We start from the raw sequence: 16591 nt of genomic DNA, 5'->3' as shown, positions 1-16591 counted from the left end.
CAGCGGTACACAATAGAAGAGAGAAAGTGAATATCTCCCTTCATCGTTAATATCAACCATAAAGGAAAAGGGCAAAGTACGAGAGTCATGCTATTCATTATCCAAAGCAGGGATGGAGAGTGAACTGCATAGCCAGTAAGGTAGGCTATAGTGGGTTTTCTGGGCAATACATATACTGAACATGTAACCACAATAATGGTGGCCAGATAATCAATGAATTAAAATTGAATATTGACAAATGAAACAGAAATTGTAGACCTTTAATCTTTTCCAAAATGTCAACAGACACTTTACTTCAAATAAGTACAAAACATTTCACAGTGTTAAATTTCTCTTTATCCCTGGTTGATGTACATTTCAGAGCCTCTTCAGTGTGGATGGGGTATAGCATACATTTTAAACAACAAAGACAGCACTTCCAGTTTGTGTTCTTCACTCTGTTGAACTCTTTTGTATTCATCCCTAGGTACAGCACATGGAACCACCGTTGGCATGCAAAACATTCAATCTAAAACAGAACAAAGCATAACACGTTATAAAATATATCACATGTCAATGCAGTATGACAAATTAGCCATCCATTGTGTTATATCATAAATTGTCTTACACGCCGTCACTGTTGTCAAAAGATTATAAACATGTTAAATAAAGTTACTAACCCAGTCAGTCTTTGGGCAACAGCCAGGTTCTTTATCAGTGGCACATATGGAGCAGTTGTTGGCTTTGTTGAATTCTGAAATCATAGGCATGAACTACATAAAAATAAAGAATTTACATTTACTTTGAATTAAATTTCATTACATACCAGGCATTTTTAGTATATCCTCAGCCATTTCTTTTCACAGTTGCTCCATGTGTTTTTGTGAAGGTTCTATATCCATTTGGGAGGGGTTGTTAGGGAAGTTCTGTGCAACTTCCTTGGCCATCTACACCAACAAATAAAATATTGTTTTTGATCTAATTGTCACATAACAGCTAACCATTCATTATTGAAAATATAACTATCAAACCTGCAATACAAAGACTCCGCGGCTAAAGGTGTCCTGCTGCATGGTGTGAGTTATTTCACCTCCTTTACACTTTATGTCCGCCCAGTCGTCTTTTCCATGGCAGGATCTTCTCATTTTGAAGTATTTTCTTTTTTATGTAAACATAATGGAATTCTGATTAGTTATAGGCAAATGAATACACAGGCCAAAACTGTATGCTGTTTTCCTTATCAGCATAATCTAGTAGTGGTAATTTCCTTTAATCCCCATTCTACACACAGCCTAAATTATAGGCACTGAACCATTTACAGGAGAACAATAAAAGTAGCATTTAGGATCCAACACTATCACAGAGTGAATAAATGTAGGGCGTTTGTAGACTTTAATTCTTAGGGCTGCAATCCCGGTAACGGGATCGATATGACAACAGCCAGTGAAAGTGCAGGGCGCCAAATTCAAAAAACAGAAATCTCATAATTAAAATTCCTCAGACATTCATGTGTCTTATACCATTTTAAAGGTAATCTTGTTGTTAATCCCACCAAAGTGTCCGATTTCAAATAGCACCACAAACGATTATGTTAGGTCACACCAAACCACAATAAGCATAGCCATTTTTCCAGCCAAAGAAAGGAGTCACAAAAAGCACAAATAGAGATAAAATTGACTAACCTTTGATGATCTTCATCAGATGACACTCATAGGACACTCATGTTACACAATACATGTATGTTTTGTTTGATAAAGTTCATATTTATATAAAAAATCTGAGTTTACATTGGCACGTTACATTCACTAGTTCCAAAAACATCCAGTGATTTTGCAGAGAGCCACATCGATTCAACAGAAATACTCATCATAAATGTAGATGATAATACAAGTTATACACATGGAATTATAGATATACCTCTCCTTAATGCAACCGCTGTGTCAGATTTCAAAAAAACTTTACGGAAAAAGCAAACCATGCAATAATCTGAGACGGCGCTCAGAACAATAGTCAAATTAGCCGCCATGTTGGAGTCAACAGAAACCAGAAATTACATGATAAATGTTCCCTTACCTTTGATTATCTTCATCAGAATGCACTCCCAGGAATCCCAGGTCCACAATAAATGCTTGATTTGTTCGATAATGTCCGTTATTTATGTCCAAATAGCTACTTTCGTTAGCGCGTTTGGTAAACAATTCCAAAGTCACGAAGCGCGTTCCCAAAAAGCTGACGAAATGTCCAAAAGTTCAGTAACAGCCAGTAGAAACATGTCAAACGATGTATTGAATCAATCTTTAGAATGTTGTTAACATAAATCTTGAATAACGTTGCAACCGGAGAATTACATTGACTTCAGATGAGCGATGGAACAGAGCTCCCTCTTATGTGAATGCGCATGGTGAAAGCATGGTCAGGTCATGGCAGACCTGACTAATTCCTCTCTCATTCGGCCCCCCTTCACAGTAGAGGCATCAGACAAAATTCTACAGACTGTTGACATCTAGTGGAAGCCGTTTCATATCCATTCATATCTCGCTGTGATTTCAATGGGATCTTGGTTGAAAATCGACCAGCCTAATAATTTCCACTTCCTGTTTGGATTTTTTCTCAGGTTTTTGCCTGCCATATGAGTTATGTTATACTCACAGACATAATTCAAACAGTTTTAGAAACTTCAGAGTGTTTTCTATCCAATACTAATAATAATATGCATATATTAGCAACCATGACTGAGGAGCAGGCCGTTTACTCTGGGCACCTCTGTGCACCTTTCATCCAAGCTACTCAATACTGCCCATGCAGCCACAAGACGTTTAAGAAAAGAATATGAAGTGACAGTTTCATCAGAACGTGCTTAAAGTAAGTCATATCACAAAGACCACAGATGACAGTGCCAACCAAGTCCATGACAATAGAGAATTAATTGTAAGCACCAATTTAAAGTGTGTTTTGTCAAAATAAGAACTGAAAATGTCAGTTGTTGAACATAATACTTCTATTTACCATAGCAATTTATGTTATATGCAGTTGATGAATATTCCATGTACCAACACTACATGTAGGATGGACATAAGACATTCCCACATACAGTTTACACATACAAAGAGGCACTTTTCAGCTACAGTTGAAGTCGGAAGTTACATTACATTACATTACATTACATTTAAGTCATTTAGCAGACGCTCTTATCCAGAGCGACTTACAAATTGGTGCATTCACCTTATGACATCCAGTGGAAGTTTACATACACTTATCTTGGAGTCATTAAAACTCGTTTTTCAACCACTCCACAAATTTCATGTTAACAAACTATAGTTTTGGCAAGTCTACTTTGTGCATGACACAAGTAATTTTTCCAACAATTGTTTACAGACAAATTATTTCACTTATAATTCCCTGTATCACAATTCCAGTGGGTCAGAAGTTTACATACACTAAGTTGACTGTGCCTTTAAACAGCATGGAAAATTTCAGAAAATTATGTCATGGCTTTAGAAGCTTCTGATAGGCTAATTGACATCATTTGAGTCAATTGGAGGTGTACCCGTGGATGTATTTCAAGGCCTACCTTCAAACGCAATGCCTCTTTGCTTGACATCATGGGAAAATCAAAAGAAATCAGCCAAGACTTCAGATTTTTTTTTTGTAGACCTCCACAAGTCTGGTTCATCCTTGGGAATTATTTCCAAATGCCTGAAGGTACCACGTCCATCTGTACAAACAATAGGACGCAAGTATATACACCATGGGACCACACAGCAGTCATACCGCTCAGGAAGGCGACGCGTTCTGTCTCCTAGAGATGAATGTACTTTGGTGCGAAAAGTGCAAATCAATCACAGAACAACAGCAAAGGACCTTGAGAAGATGCTGGAGGAAACAGGTACAAAAGTATCTATATCCACAGTAAAACTAGTCCTATATCGACATAACCTGAAAGGCCGCTCAGCAAGGAAGAAGCCACTGCCCCAAACCCGCCATAAAAAAAGCCAGACTACGGTTTGCAACATGGGGACAAAGATCGTACTTTTTGGAGAAATGTCTTCTGGTCTGATGAAAAAAAAATAGAACTGTTTGGCCATAATGACCATTGTTATGTTTGGAGTAAAAAGGGGGAGGCTTGCAAGCCGAAGAACACCATCCCAACCGTGAAGCACGGGGGTGGCAGCATCATGTTGTGGGGGTGCTTTGCTGCAGGAGGGACTGGTGCACTTCATAAAATAGATGGCATCATGAGGATGGAAAACGATGTGGCTATATTGAAGCAACATCTCAAGACATCAGTCAGGAACTTAAAGCTTGGTCATAAATGGGTCTTCTAAATGGACAATGACCCCAAGCATACTTCCAAAGATGTGGCAAATGGCTTAAGGACAACAAAGTCAAGGTATTGGAGTAGCCATCACAAAATTTGTGGGCAGAACTGAAAACGCGTGTGTGAGCAAGGAGGCTTACAAACCTGACTCAGTTACACCAGCTCTGTCAGGAGGAATGGGCCAAAATTCCCCCAACTTATTATGGGAAGCTTGTGGAATGCTACCAGAAACGTTTAACCCAAGTTAAACAATTTAAAGGCAATGCTACCAAATACCAATTGAGTGTATGTAAACTTCTGACCCACTGGGAATGTGATGAAAGAAATAAAAGCTGAAATAAATAATTATCTCTTCTATTATTCTGACATTTCACATTCTTAAAATAAAGTGGTGATCCTAACTGACCTAAGACAGGGAATTTTTACTCGGATTAAATGTCAGGAGTTGTGAAAAACTGAGTTTAAATGTTTTTGGCTAAGGTGTATGTAAACTTCCGACTTCAACTGTACGTTTTTACCACTCAGAATCCAGAACAATGGGGCCAGCACAGGACCTAATAAACCCTTACAACAATCTACTTTTTGATCTTCTTGACTTCTTATCTGGTAAACTGCTACTGTGTGTCAAGAAAAGAGCCCCAATTAGGGGTTAGTGTACTCCAGTAAAAATGGGCTGGTTTAGATTAAGAACTATTGCCCTGTGTCCCCGTTCATAAGGGCATGAGAGACTAGTCAGTGGTAGAATTGAGTTGGCACTTTAGTGGCCCAAACACACACAGACCCACAATGTTGAGGTCACTCATGGACAGTAATGTATTTTTTTCCTCCCGCATTAACACATTGTGTCTTCTAACTGTCCAAGAATAGAATCCAAAGTGTTAGGAAATATTTGTTCCAATAAATACAAAGGAGGATGTCTCTCCTCATACCTCTGGCACTTTAGTCAGACTGCCAGACTGTGTAAAAACTTTATGATGGGGCCGGCAACGGAGTTCCCATTGGCGAAGCACCACGGAGACCAATCAGGAGAGAATACAGACAGATTAAGGGTGCCAATTGAAAGTCAAGGGGTGTGTCTGCCCTTTGGATTACTCTCTCTTTACAGAGAACCCCTGTGGTTCAAGTCAAGAGCAACCCTCCCCCTTTCAGTCTGCTCTGCGCATGTCTGAAAGTGACAGAGCCAGCAGCAAAGAGAATGTATGTAAAATGCTAATATGTATTAGATCCAGTACAATGGAATAACTAAGACCTGAATACGAATGCAGCCTGTTCCGATTCCTCATTCTCTTTCTATCCAGCAGGTTCAACCTAAAGCACTTGGCCTGATGGTTCATACAGATACTGGGGAAGCAATATAGAAATGTATTGATCCCTTAAATTATTTTACTATTAAATAACACATATCACAACCCTAATAACTCTTACCAAAAATGTACCTGAATCAATTTTGGAAAAAGGATTTTACTCACAATGAACTTCCATTGGTTCTGGTCCACATTCAAGAAACTCATGACAGCATTGAAGTTACCAAAGTTCACCTGAAATAAATAATTTCACATGCTTGTCACTAAGCCCAAAAATGTTATCAATAGTTAATCCTTTAAAACTCCACTAACAGATTTGATTAGTACCTTGGGAAGACTTTGCATGCGCACTAAACGTCTTTCTCCATTTAGAATGACTTGGGCTGAGTAATAATTTAGGATGTAAATCTTTGTCCCGTGACCGCAGCTTTTTGTAGTTGCTTGAAAGTACCATTGGATTGTCTGTATAAGGAGAGAAAGTAAAACCACAAATGCTTTGAATGTGTGGAACATTATACAAATAATTAAGTATAAACTAAAATATATAGACATTTCAGAGAATATTGGTTAGTTAGAAGGATTGTTTATATATTCAAAACAAATGTAATTTTAAAAAACATATTTTTTTCCCTAATATATTCTGTCTACATGCAACTTAATGGGTCATTGTCACATATATATGCCTTGTTAGGGAGATTATGTATCATAAATAAAGTGTTATGTAGTCAAAAAAGTGTGTTATTGCTGACAATACTGTGTTTACATGATGACACATCTTCACCATTTACTTTAAAGTGACAGAATAAGGGCCATAAATATTAAAGTGTGTGTCATCAGAAACATTCAACTCCAATTCCAGTTAACTCCATGATGATATTAAATATGCTTAGACTTGGTTAGGTGCACATCTAATGTACTTCTATGTTCATCCTTCATACTGTATGACATTTATTTTTACACGGTATGTTTAGAATTGTGATTGAAAAATGCTTGTTGTCATGTTATGACTAGTATTTATTACCTCACTCACAAGCCATTTGTGGGGTTGCAGGGTGCGACTACTTCCCGGAGGAGAACAGGAGACAAGACGACTGGATACGGGACCCCTTTCGAGTGGAGATGGGAAGCGTCACATTGCCAAGCAACAAAGAGGATCTGATGGTGGAGCTGTCATTTGATCACGGACTGAGCATGCACTTCCCGGAAATCACACCGCCAAAGTTCTGGTGCAGCGTAATGGGATAGTATCCTGTTCTCGCCTGTCATGAAATCAGAATCATGCTACCGTTCAGCACTACCTATCTGTGTGAAAGTAGCTTCTCTGCTATGGCCGTGCTGAAAACTAAAGTTATGATTCACTATTTTAATTATTATTGTTAATTAATCCTGACATGCATATGACATTTTGGCCACCCGGACTATTTACACCTCTGCTACTCGCTGTTTATTATTATCTATGCATAGTCACATTACAAATGATCCCGACCTGTAACCTGTACCCCCGCACATTGACTCGGTACCGGTACCCCCTGTATATAGCCTTGTTATTGTTATGTAACTTTATTGTGTTACTTTTAGATTTTTTTTATTTAGTAAATATTTTCTTAACTCTATTTCTTGAACTGCATTGTTGGTTAAGGGCTTGTAAATAAGCATTTCACGGTAAGGTCTACCTACACCTGTTGTATTCGGCGCTTGTGACAAATACAATTTGATTTGATTTGAGATATTCAGGTCCTGTTAGGCCGTAGGGAAGTCAAGTCCTTGATCCGGGCAAAGGGGCTTGTTCTTTGGTAAAGTTAATGGGATTCTAGTAGTAAGGGTAGGCAATTTTATCATGTGCACCGGTCAGTTAAGGAAGAGGTGGGGAGTATGGGATGTAGGAGAGAGGATGTTGTGTGGAGCAGACCAAGGTATGGGCATACAGGTTTGAATGCCACATTGTGGATGATAGAGAGACATGAAACAGGTCTGTGTGATGAGTGTTCAGTGGAGGAAATGGTGGAACATGTGTTGATATTTTGTGAACTGTATGATTTAGAAGTGGCTCTATTTCACTTTCTTAGAGGAACAGGACTGAAAAGAATTCAATGTAGGTATGACGTGACTGACCTCACACTCCAGTACAGTAGTTGGCAGTGTATGCACCTTTAAAATTGGACCCAACCCAATCTCAAAGAAGAAGGTGTCGATGACAGGCAAGCAGTAGTTTACCTGGCTTGTTCTTTTGGGCAGCTGGCACACACCGCAGCAGTCGACCTGAGAATGGTTTTATTCACACGTCTTCAGTCGTTAGCTACTAGGTACGTGATTCATTATTATACGTCCGATAAATATCGCTATCTAAGTATCGCTCCACGATATCGCCTGCAAAGCATTCGGTGGACAACTTCGCTAGCTTTTCTGCGTACATCAGTGGTGGCTAGCTAACACCGACAGTCTATGTTTGGTCGTATTCATCAATGCACACCGTAGCGTTAACTGTTAAAGTTAACCTAAACGCTGTAAGTAACGTTAGCTAGCTACGTTGCATAACTTTGCTACAGTGTGTGCACTAATGAGCACGATCTGATGTAGGCTAGCGTTAGCAGGTTACGTTACTGTATTCTGTTTATATTTTAGCTAGCTAGTTAACGTTACCTGAATTTGTTTCCACAATAAATCTACATATATAGCCAACTTAGCGCTAGCTGCACCAAACATGTACTATAACGTTAGTGCTTGCATCTTGTGTCCGCGCTCTACTTGAACGACAAACGTTACAGTAGTTAGTTATTTCCACTCCCAAATCTGATAAGCCTAGTCAGGTGTGCAGGTGATAATTGCAGACATTTTATTTATTATCCGCTGTTTTCTAGGTCTGAGGCACAGCAGAGCCTCTCATCCTCAAGCCTTCGGATGTCTAGCCATGTGTGTGGCCGCATCCTTGTGCGAGCTGCAAGCAGCACCCTCAGCCCTCTCTCTCCCCAGGTAGGTGCTGTCTGAGAGATCAGAAACACCAAAGCTTTCAATCAGTGACTGGTTTAGGGCAATTGTCTGGGAAACCAGGTGTTTGCACTCAGCAAGTAGACTAAATAACATTAATGGATGACTTGCACGAAGTGCAACAGAGAATCACACAGGTTGGATTGCAGCCCTTGGAGGGAGCGAACACTTGCACTATCTATGTAAATGTTGGCCTGTCATTATATCTATCCATTCCTTCTCCTGTCTTTCTCTCTCGGCCATAATGCCCACTACTCCTCCATACCCTCCTGCCCCTCCCCCTCTCAGTGGCCCAGTCTGACCCAGCGAGCACGCCTCTCCTGGGGCTGCTCTGTGTCTGGTGCTAGGTGTAGGTCTGGGGCCACCATGCGCTTCCTCTCCACCCGTCAGGACCTGGACTTTCAGCTGAGCCGTGTCCAGATCAGCAGCATCCTGCGAGCCAACGAGCAGGTAGCACTTATTATAATAATCACTAGGTAATCATATAAAGCAGGATGCACTTCAGGATGCACATTTTCATTCCACCCCAACAATATTGCACCTGTTTTAACCAATCATCAATGCCCTTGGGTAGTTGAATCAGGTGTAATTGCATTTGGCTGTGCTTTCCCAGGACCGAAAACCCTTGGTATTAGCCATCAAGCAGGAGAATGCCTTTCTGTCTAATGAAGGTTGTTGATCTAGTTATCTAGTACAGTCTAGTAATTCTAGTGATTTTTGTATATGGTCTGCATTCACGCCCTGTCTGCATCAGGGTGCATGGCTCACCCCTAACCAACATGTTTTAGGCAGCATTTCTTCTCCAGTTATTTAAATACACCCTATTGTTCTCTCTAACCCAGGCTGTGAGCATCCCTGAGTTTGATGGCCGGGGTCTCAGTGCTGTGAGGAAGTTTGAAAGCAACCAGCTGGCAGCTAACACCCCCAACGAGGACCGCCGCAGCGCCGCCACCTGCCTACAGGTGTGTGTGTGTTGCTAGTTACAAACAAGCAGGAGAATGCCTCACATGCTCCTCCCTCTCTCTCTCCCCCAGACTAATGGAATGTTATCCAGGATGTTTGACAATCTCTGTTCCCCAGACTAAGGGCATGCTGTTCGGGGTATTTGATGGTCATGGTGGCTGGGCGTGTGCCCAGGCGGTCAGTGAGCGTCTGCTGTATTACGTGGCGGTGGCCATGATGTCCCAGAAAGGACTGGAGGAGCTGGAACACTGCATGGAGCAGAGCAGGCCTGTCCCTCCCATCCTACAGTGGTACAAAAACCACGGAGACTACAACTACAGAGAGTCAGCCTCGCTCTACGTAGAACACCTCCGGGTCTTCTGGCAGGAGCTTCTGGACAGCGAGGAGCACGGCGACGGAATGAGGTGGGGCTGTGTGTGTACGTTGTGAGACAATGAGCATGGCATGAGGTGTGGGCCTGACTCCATCTCTCTGATTAGTATTGTTAACCAACTGTTTTTGTCTTCTGGTTCTTATACATCTCTCCAACCCTCTATCCTCCTTGCCTCCCTCCCAGTCCTCCTGATGCTCTGTATTATGCCTTTAAGCGTCTGGACACAGACATCTCTCTGGAGGCCCAGGTCCCACACTCTAGCGACCTGATAAGGAGTACTGCCATACAGGTGTGAGTGTGTGCCATCCACCTCATTCCAGATTAATCAGGAATTTCAGATTTTCTCACCTAAATCAGCCTGGGTCTTTAACTTATTGTGGCAATTCTCCCCTGACTTTCTCTGTTGTGTTTAACACATCCAACTAGGTGGCGTTTGCTGGCTCCACAGCCTGTGTTGCCCACGTGGGCACTGAGGGGATCCATGTGGCGAATGCAGGTAGGGTGGGATATACGCTGAGTGTAAAAAATATTTAAGAACACCTCTTTCCATGACATGGACTGACCAGGTGAAAGCTATGATCCCTTATTGATGTCAGTTAGTGTAGATGAGGGGGAGGAGACAGGTTAAAGAAGGATTTTTAAGCCTAGAGACATGGATTGTGTGTGTGTATTATTGAGGGTGAATGGGCAAGAGTAAAGATTTGTGCTTTTGAACAGGGTATGCTAGTAGGTGCCTGGCGCACCGGTTTGAGGGTGTCGAGATCTGCAACTCTGCTGGGTTTTTCACAATACACACGGGAAACTGTTGAGCAAGAATGGTCCACCACCCAAAGGACATACAGCCAACTTGACAAAACTGTGGGAAGCATTGGAGTCAACATGGGCCAGCATCCCTGTGGAACGCTTTTGACAGCTTATAGAGTAGAGTCCATGCCCCGACGAATTCTGGCTGTTCTGAGGGCAAAAGGGAGTGCAACTCAATATTAGGACTCTGTGATAATGACACTCTTAAAGTACTCCCTGTTCGCAACAAATGGACATTAAAATACTATACTATTATTCTCTTCCTTGAACACAGATGAAAATGAAGTTCTGTTCTATTGTCTGATGTAAACTTAGGTGACTGCCGTGCAGTGCTGGGGGTGCAGGAGGAGGACGGGTCGTGGAGCGCCTTACCCCTGTCCCAGGACCACAACGCACAAAACGAGGCTGAGCTGGAGAGGCTTCGAGCCCAGCACCCCCCCTCGGAGAGGGACACGGTGGTCACTGACAACAGGCTGCTGGGGGTCAGAACACACCACCACTATCACATAATAGTTGTTCGATCAAATACTGTATATTTATTTGTATATCATAAGAAAGACCAGGCTGAGCTGGAGAGAGAAACGGTGGTCACTGGTGACAGTCATACAGTATAATTACCTCTGCATGTATTCTGTGTGACTAATTCTCCATTTCATGATCTTTAGATCCTGATGCCTCTGCGTTCGTTTGGAGACGTAAGGTTCAAGTGGAGCCTTGAGCTGCAGCAGAGTGTTCTAGAAAGCCTGGAGTCTGGAATAGAACTGGACTTCCTTAACCTCTACCAGTACACGCCGCCCAACTACCTGAGCCCGCCCTACCTGGACGTGGCGCCGCAGCTGACCTATCACAGCCTCCGACCGCAGGACCGCTTCCTGATCCTGGGCTCTGACGGGCTGTGGGACGAGATGAGCTCTGAGGAGGCGGTTCGGCTGGTGGGCGAACACCTGAGTGGGATTCATCTACAGGTAAGGATGAGAGGGTGTGTGAGGGCTGTAGGGAGGAACTTCTTACAGGTGTTTTTTGTCCAGGTGCATATATCCAATTATCAGTTCTAATGTAGTAAACTGTCATCCCTCTAGGCTCCAGTCTCCCCCACTGAGAGACAGTTGAACCTGGGCCAGATGCAAGAGCTGCTGTGGAAACGCCGTGCCCTTGCCATGCCCACCCTGGACCCCAATGCTACCACACACCTCATCAGACATGCCCTGGGCACCGGGCAGTATGGAGAGCTCTGCCAGGAGAAACTGGCATCTATGTTGGCTCTGCCTGAGGACCTGGCACGCATGTACAGAGACGATATCACAGCTACTGTGGTTTATCTGAACTCTGACCTGGTCAGACAACACAGGTAATGCAGATGGGGACACACAAACATAGTATTTTTACAGTAAAGATGGTCTACTTCAACTCAGGCTTGGTCACATAACACACACACATTTCTTGACAGTTGTTTAATTTACCCTACGGTGAAACATTTGCTGCGTACTTAGGCCTAATGCTCAAATACTGCTCGCAGAGAACTGAGTGGCATTGTATTAGTGTTTTTCAGATGGTTAAATAAACTCAGAAAAAAAAACGTCTTCACTGTCAACTGCGTTTATTTTCAGTAAAGTTAACGTGTAAATATTTGTATGAACATAACAAGATTCAGCAACTGAGACAAACTGAACAAGTGTGTCACTGAACAAAGGGGGGTCAAAATCAAAAGTAACAGTCAGTATCTGGTGTGGCCACCAGCTGCATTAAGTACTGCAGTGCATCTCCTCCTCATGGACTGCACCAGATTTGCCAGTTCTTGCTGTGAGATGTTACCCCACTCTTCCACCAAGGCACCTGCAAGTTCCTGGACATTTCTGGGGGGGAATGTCCCTAGCTCTCACCCGCCGATCCAACAGGTCCCAGACGTGCTCAATGGGATTTAGATCCGGGCTCTTCGCTGGCCATGGCAGAAGACTGACATTCCTTTCTTGCAGGAAATCACTCACAGAATGAACAGTATGGCTGGTGACATTGTCATGCTGGAGGGTCATGTCAGAATGAGCCTGCAGGAAGGGTACCGCAAGAGGGAGGAGGATGTCTTTCCTGTAACGCACAGCTTTGAGATTGCATGCAATGACAAGCTCTGTCCGATGATGCTGTTACACACCGCCCCAGACCATGACGGACCCTCCACCTCCAAATCGATCTCGCTCCAGAGTACAGGCCTCGGTGTAACGCTCATTCCTTCGACAATAAAAGCAAATCCGACCATCACCCCTGGTGAGACAAAACAGCGACTTGTCAGTGAAGAGCACTATTTGCCAGTCCTGTCTGGTCCAGCGATGGTGGGTTTGTACCCATAGACGACGTTATTGCCGGTGATGTAAGGCAGGTCCTCACCAGACAACAGGCCTACAAGCCCTCAGTCCAGCCTCTCTCAGCCTATTGCGGACAGTCTGAGCCCTGTGCGTTCCTGGTGTAACTCGGGCAGTTGTTGTTGCTAGCCTGTACGTGTCCCGCAGTTGTGATGTTCGGATGTCCCGATCCTGTGCAGGTGTTACACGTGGTCTGCCACTGCGAGGACGGTCAGCTGTCCATCCTGTCTCCCAGTAGCGCTGTCTTAGGCGTCTCACAGTACGGACATTGCAATTTATTGCCCTGGCCACATCTGCAGTCCTCATGCCTCCTTGCAGTATGCCTAAGGCACGTTCACACAGATGAGCAGGGACCCTGGGCATCTTTCTTTTGGTGATTTTCAGAGTCAGTAGAATAGCCTCTTTAGTGTCCTAAGTTTTCATAACTGTGACCCTAATTGCCTACCATCTGTTAGTGTCTTAACGACCATTCCACAAGTGCATGTTCATTGAACAAGCATGGGAAACAGTGTTTAAACCCTTTACAATGATCCGTGAAGTAATTTGGATTTTTACGAATTATCTTTGAAAGACGTGGTCCTGAAAAAGGGTTTCTTTTTTTGCTGAGTATACATAAAGTTCTTTTTAGCTTGAAACTCCTACATTTAGGTGATTAACCATGTTGTTTTACTATGTATGTATGCTGATAAAACTGTCATTTTCACTGCATAGTCATCATAGTCCCAAAGCACAATCGGAGCTAAGTGTTTCACAAGACTTGACTGGGTACCACATCATATTTTCTTATGAACTCTCTGGTGCACTTCCTCCCTTTATACTGAGTGATAAAATCTTAAATATATTTTCAGAACTATATTTTGTATGACTTTGTTATCCGGTGTTAGTTTGGTAAACCTGCTATGTATCATATTTTGACTATTTGCTGACAATCTACAGTCCACGAACTGAAGGTTCATTGTTGTTGGTGTATGCAAATTGTACTCGTAATGCCGAGTTAAGAGTAGTCCGATCAGGGGATGAAGTGAAATTGTTTGCTGTAAATGTTTTTTTTTTTTAAATCACAATTTGAAATTTAAATCACTTCCTGAATGAAAATGTGTTAAAATGTTAACCAAAACCCTTCAACTCTGTTAGTTGTTTGCCTGCCTCTGTTAGTTTTGAGTTTTCTCCATCTACTGTAATGTGTCTGCAAGTTACTCGTCCTCTGCTCTCTCAAATCCTGTTTTCCTCTTAGGATTTTTAAAATGTATTATGCTCGCCTCTCCCACAGGGATTCTTTAGTGCAATTAACACTGGAGCAGAGGCTGAACGAAGTGTACTTTTTAGTCAGTCACATGTCTGTCAGTATTTTAGGTCACAATACAATGTACCATCTTCTGTTTCAATAAAGGACATTTTGGTTAAATTAATGCGATTCCCTTCAAAATGGGAAAATAAGGCCTTGTTTTCAGATGTTCTCATTTGAACTTCAAACATTTCAATCTTGCTGTGCCACCACCACTACTTTCTTGGGTACTTGTTTCATGTTTAAAATAGTATTTTTTTCTGTTCTCTATTGACATAATGAAGCTCTTCAAATTTGGAGAAATGTATAAACTGGAAGTGCTTTGTCAAGATCTGATAAAATTGGGTAGGGTGTGCCAGATAAAGCCAATTTGGGGAGGCAAGTAGCCTACTGGTTAGTGTTGGGCCAGTAACCGAAAGGTTGCTGGATCGAATCCCCGAGCTGACAAGGTTAAAATCTGTCGTTCTGTCCCAGAACAAGGCGGTTAACCCACTGTTCCCCGATAGGCCGTCATTGTAAATAAATAAATGTGAATTTGTTCTTCGCTGACTTGCCTAGTTAAATGATAAATTACAAGTTTACTCTTAAAATCCATGTAAGTCATATACAATAGTCTGTCAGTGTAACTATCTTTACGACTCAACTCCAATTATGAACATTCTGAGGAAGCAGCTGGGCAATTAAACTGTAGTATTCCCCTAACTCCAGATAATTCATATTTTGTTCCTCTTGAATGTTGTGAATGAAATAAAGGAATTAGAGTCCTACAGTTACCCAGCTGCTATACCTCAGTGTATTTATGAAGGAGTTGAGTCGTAATAATGAACTAATAAACAAGAGCACAGAAAAGGACAGGGTTGTTTGGGGATGGTTATAAGGAAGTCTGTTAGTTTCACTTCTACATTTGACTAAGTGCCTTCAGAAAGTATCCATACCCCTTGACTTATTCCACATTTTGTGTTATAGCCTGAATCTAAAATTGATTACTTTTTTTTTTTTTTGCTCACCCATCTACACATAATACATCATAACAAACTGAAACATGTTTTTAGAAATGTTAGCAAATGTACTAAATACAGAAATATCTAATTTACAAAAGTATTCACGCCCCTGAGTCAATACATATTAGAATCACATTTGGCAGCGTTTACAGCTGTGAGTCTTTCTGGGTAAGTCTAAAAGCTTTGCACACCTGAATTGTACAATACTTGCATTTTTTTAATTATTCATCAAGCTGTCAATTTGGTTGTTGATTGTTGCTAAGCCTTTTTCAAGTATTGCCATCAATTGTTCAAGATAATTTAAGTCAACTGTAATTCGGGCCACTCAGGAACATTCAATGTTGTCTTGGTAAGCAACTCCAGTGTATATTTGGTCTTGTGTTTTAGGTTATTGTCCTGCTGAAAGGTGAATTTGTCTCTCAGTGTCTGTTGGAAAGCAGACTGAACCAGGTTTTCCTCTAGGATTTTGCCTATGCATAGCTCTATTCTGTTTATTTTTAGCCAAAATTACTCCCTAGTCCTTGCCGGTGACAAGCATACCCATAACGTGATGCAGCCACCACCATGTTTTAAAATATGAAGAGTGGTACTCAGTGATATGTTGTTTGCCCCAAACATAACACTGTATTCAGGACATAAAGTACATTTCTTAGCCACATTTTTTGCAGTTTTACTTCACTGCTTTATTACAAATAGGATGTGTGTTTTGGAATATTTTGATTAAGTAGAGGCCTCCTTCTTTTCACTATGTCATTTAGGTTGGTATTGTGGAGCAACTACAATGTTGTTGATCCATCTTCCCATTTTCTCCTATCACAGCCATTAAACTCTGCGACTGTTTCCTTCGTCTCCGGGCATTTTAGTTAGAAAGGACGCCTGTGTCTTTGTAGTGACTGGGTGTATTGATACACCATCCAAGGTGTAATTAATAACTTCACCATGCTCAAACATAGCAATGGTCATTATTGCCAAACAGTTCTATTTTTGTTTCATCAGACCAGAGGACATTTCTCCAAAAAGAACGATCTTTGTCCCCATGTGCAGTTGTAAACCGTAGTCTGGCTTTTTATGGCGGTTTTGGAGTAGTGGCTTCTTCCTTGCTGAGCGGCCTTTCAAGTTATGTCGCTATAGGACTCGTTTAACTGTGGATATAGATACTTTTGTACCTGTTTCCTCCATCATCTTCACAAGGTCCTTTGCTGTTGTTTTGTGATTGATTTGCACT

The 16591-nt window shown here is 41.9% G+C and overlaps 1 protein-coding gene and 1 long non-coding RNA gene across 4 annotated transcripts; one reads left to right on the top strand and one right to left on the bottom strand.

Annotated features, from left to right (window-relative positions):
• Positions 1 to 136: 136 nt before the first annotated feature.
• Positions 137 to 6059, bottom strand: LOC139540496 (uncharacterized). Its single transcript, XR_011668204.1, has 4 exons — positions 5929 to 6059; positions 5767 to 5835; positions 660 to 1137; positions 137 to 508 (listed from the first exon to the last, which is right to left on the bottom strand). It is a non-coding gene; the product is annotated as an uncharacterized lncRNA (long non-coding RNA).
• A 1399-nt stretch (positions 6060 to 7458) lies between these two features.
• pdp2 (putative pyruvate dehydrogenase phosphatase isoenzyme 2) lies at positions 7459 to 12306 on the top strand. Of its 3 annotated transcripts, none has more exons than XM_071344361.1 (10): positions 7459 to 7514; positions 8460 to 8571; positions 8875 to 9036; positions 9429 to 9548; positions 9667 to 9953; positions 10106 to 10211; positions 10349 to 10418; positions 11042 to 11208; positions 11392 to 11691; positions 11806 to 12306. In XM_071344361.1, exons 1-10 carry the CDS (start codon positions 7474 to 7476, stop codon positions 12076 to 12078), a joined length of 1638 nt encoding a protein of 545 aa, XP_071200462.1. In that variant the 5' UTR covers positions 7459 to 7473; the 3' UTR covers positions 12079 to 12306. The 3 variants fall into 3 exon arrangements, with proteins under 3 accessions (XP_071200462.1, XP_071200463.1, XP_071200465.1); XM_071344362.1 differs by lacking the exon at positions 7459 to 7514 and adding an exon at positions 7561 to 7904; XM_071344364.1 differs by lacking the exon at positions 7459 to 7514 and adding an exon at positions 7957 to 8105.
• Positions 12307 to 16591: the final 4285 nt, after the last annotated feature.

Source organism: Salvelinus alpinus, chromosome 15, assembly GCF_045679555.1.
Source record: "Salvelinus alpinus chromosome 15, SLU_Salpinus.1, whole genome shotgun sequence".
NCBI classification, from domain to species: domain Eukaryota; kingdom Metazoa; phylum Chordata; class Actinopteri; order Salmoniformes; family Salmonidae; genus Salvelinus; species Salvelinus alpinus.
This window is presented reverse-complemented; position numbering and strand designations above follow the sequence as displayed.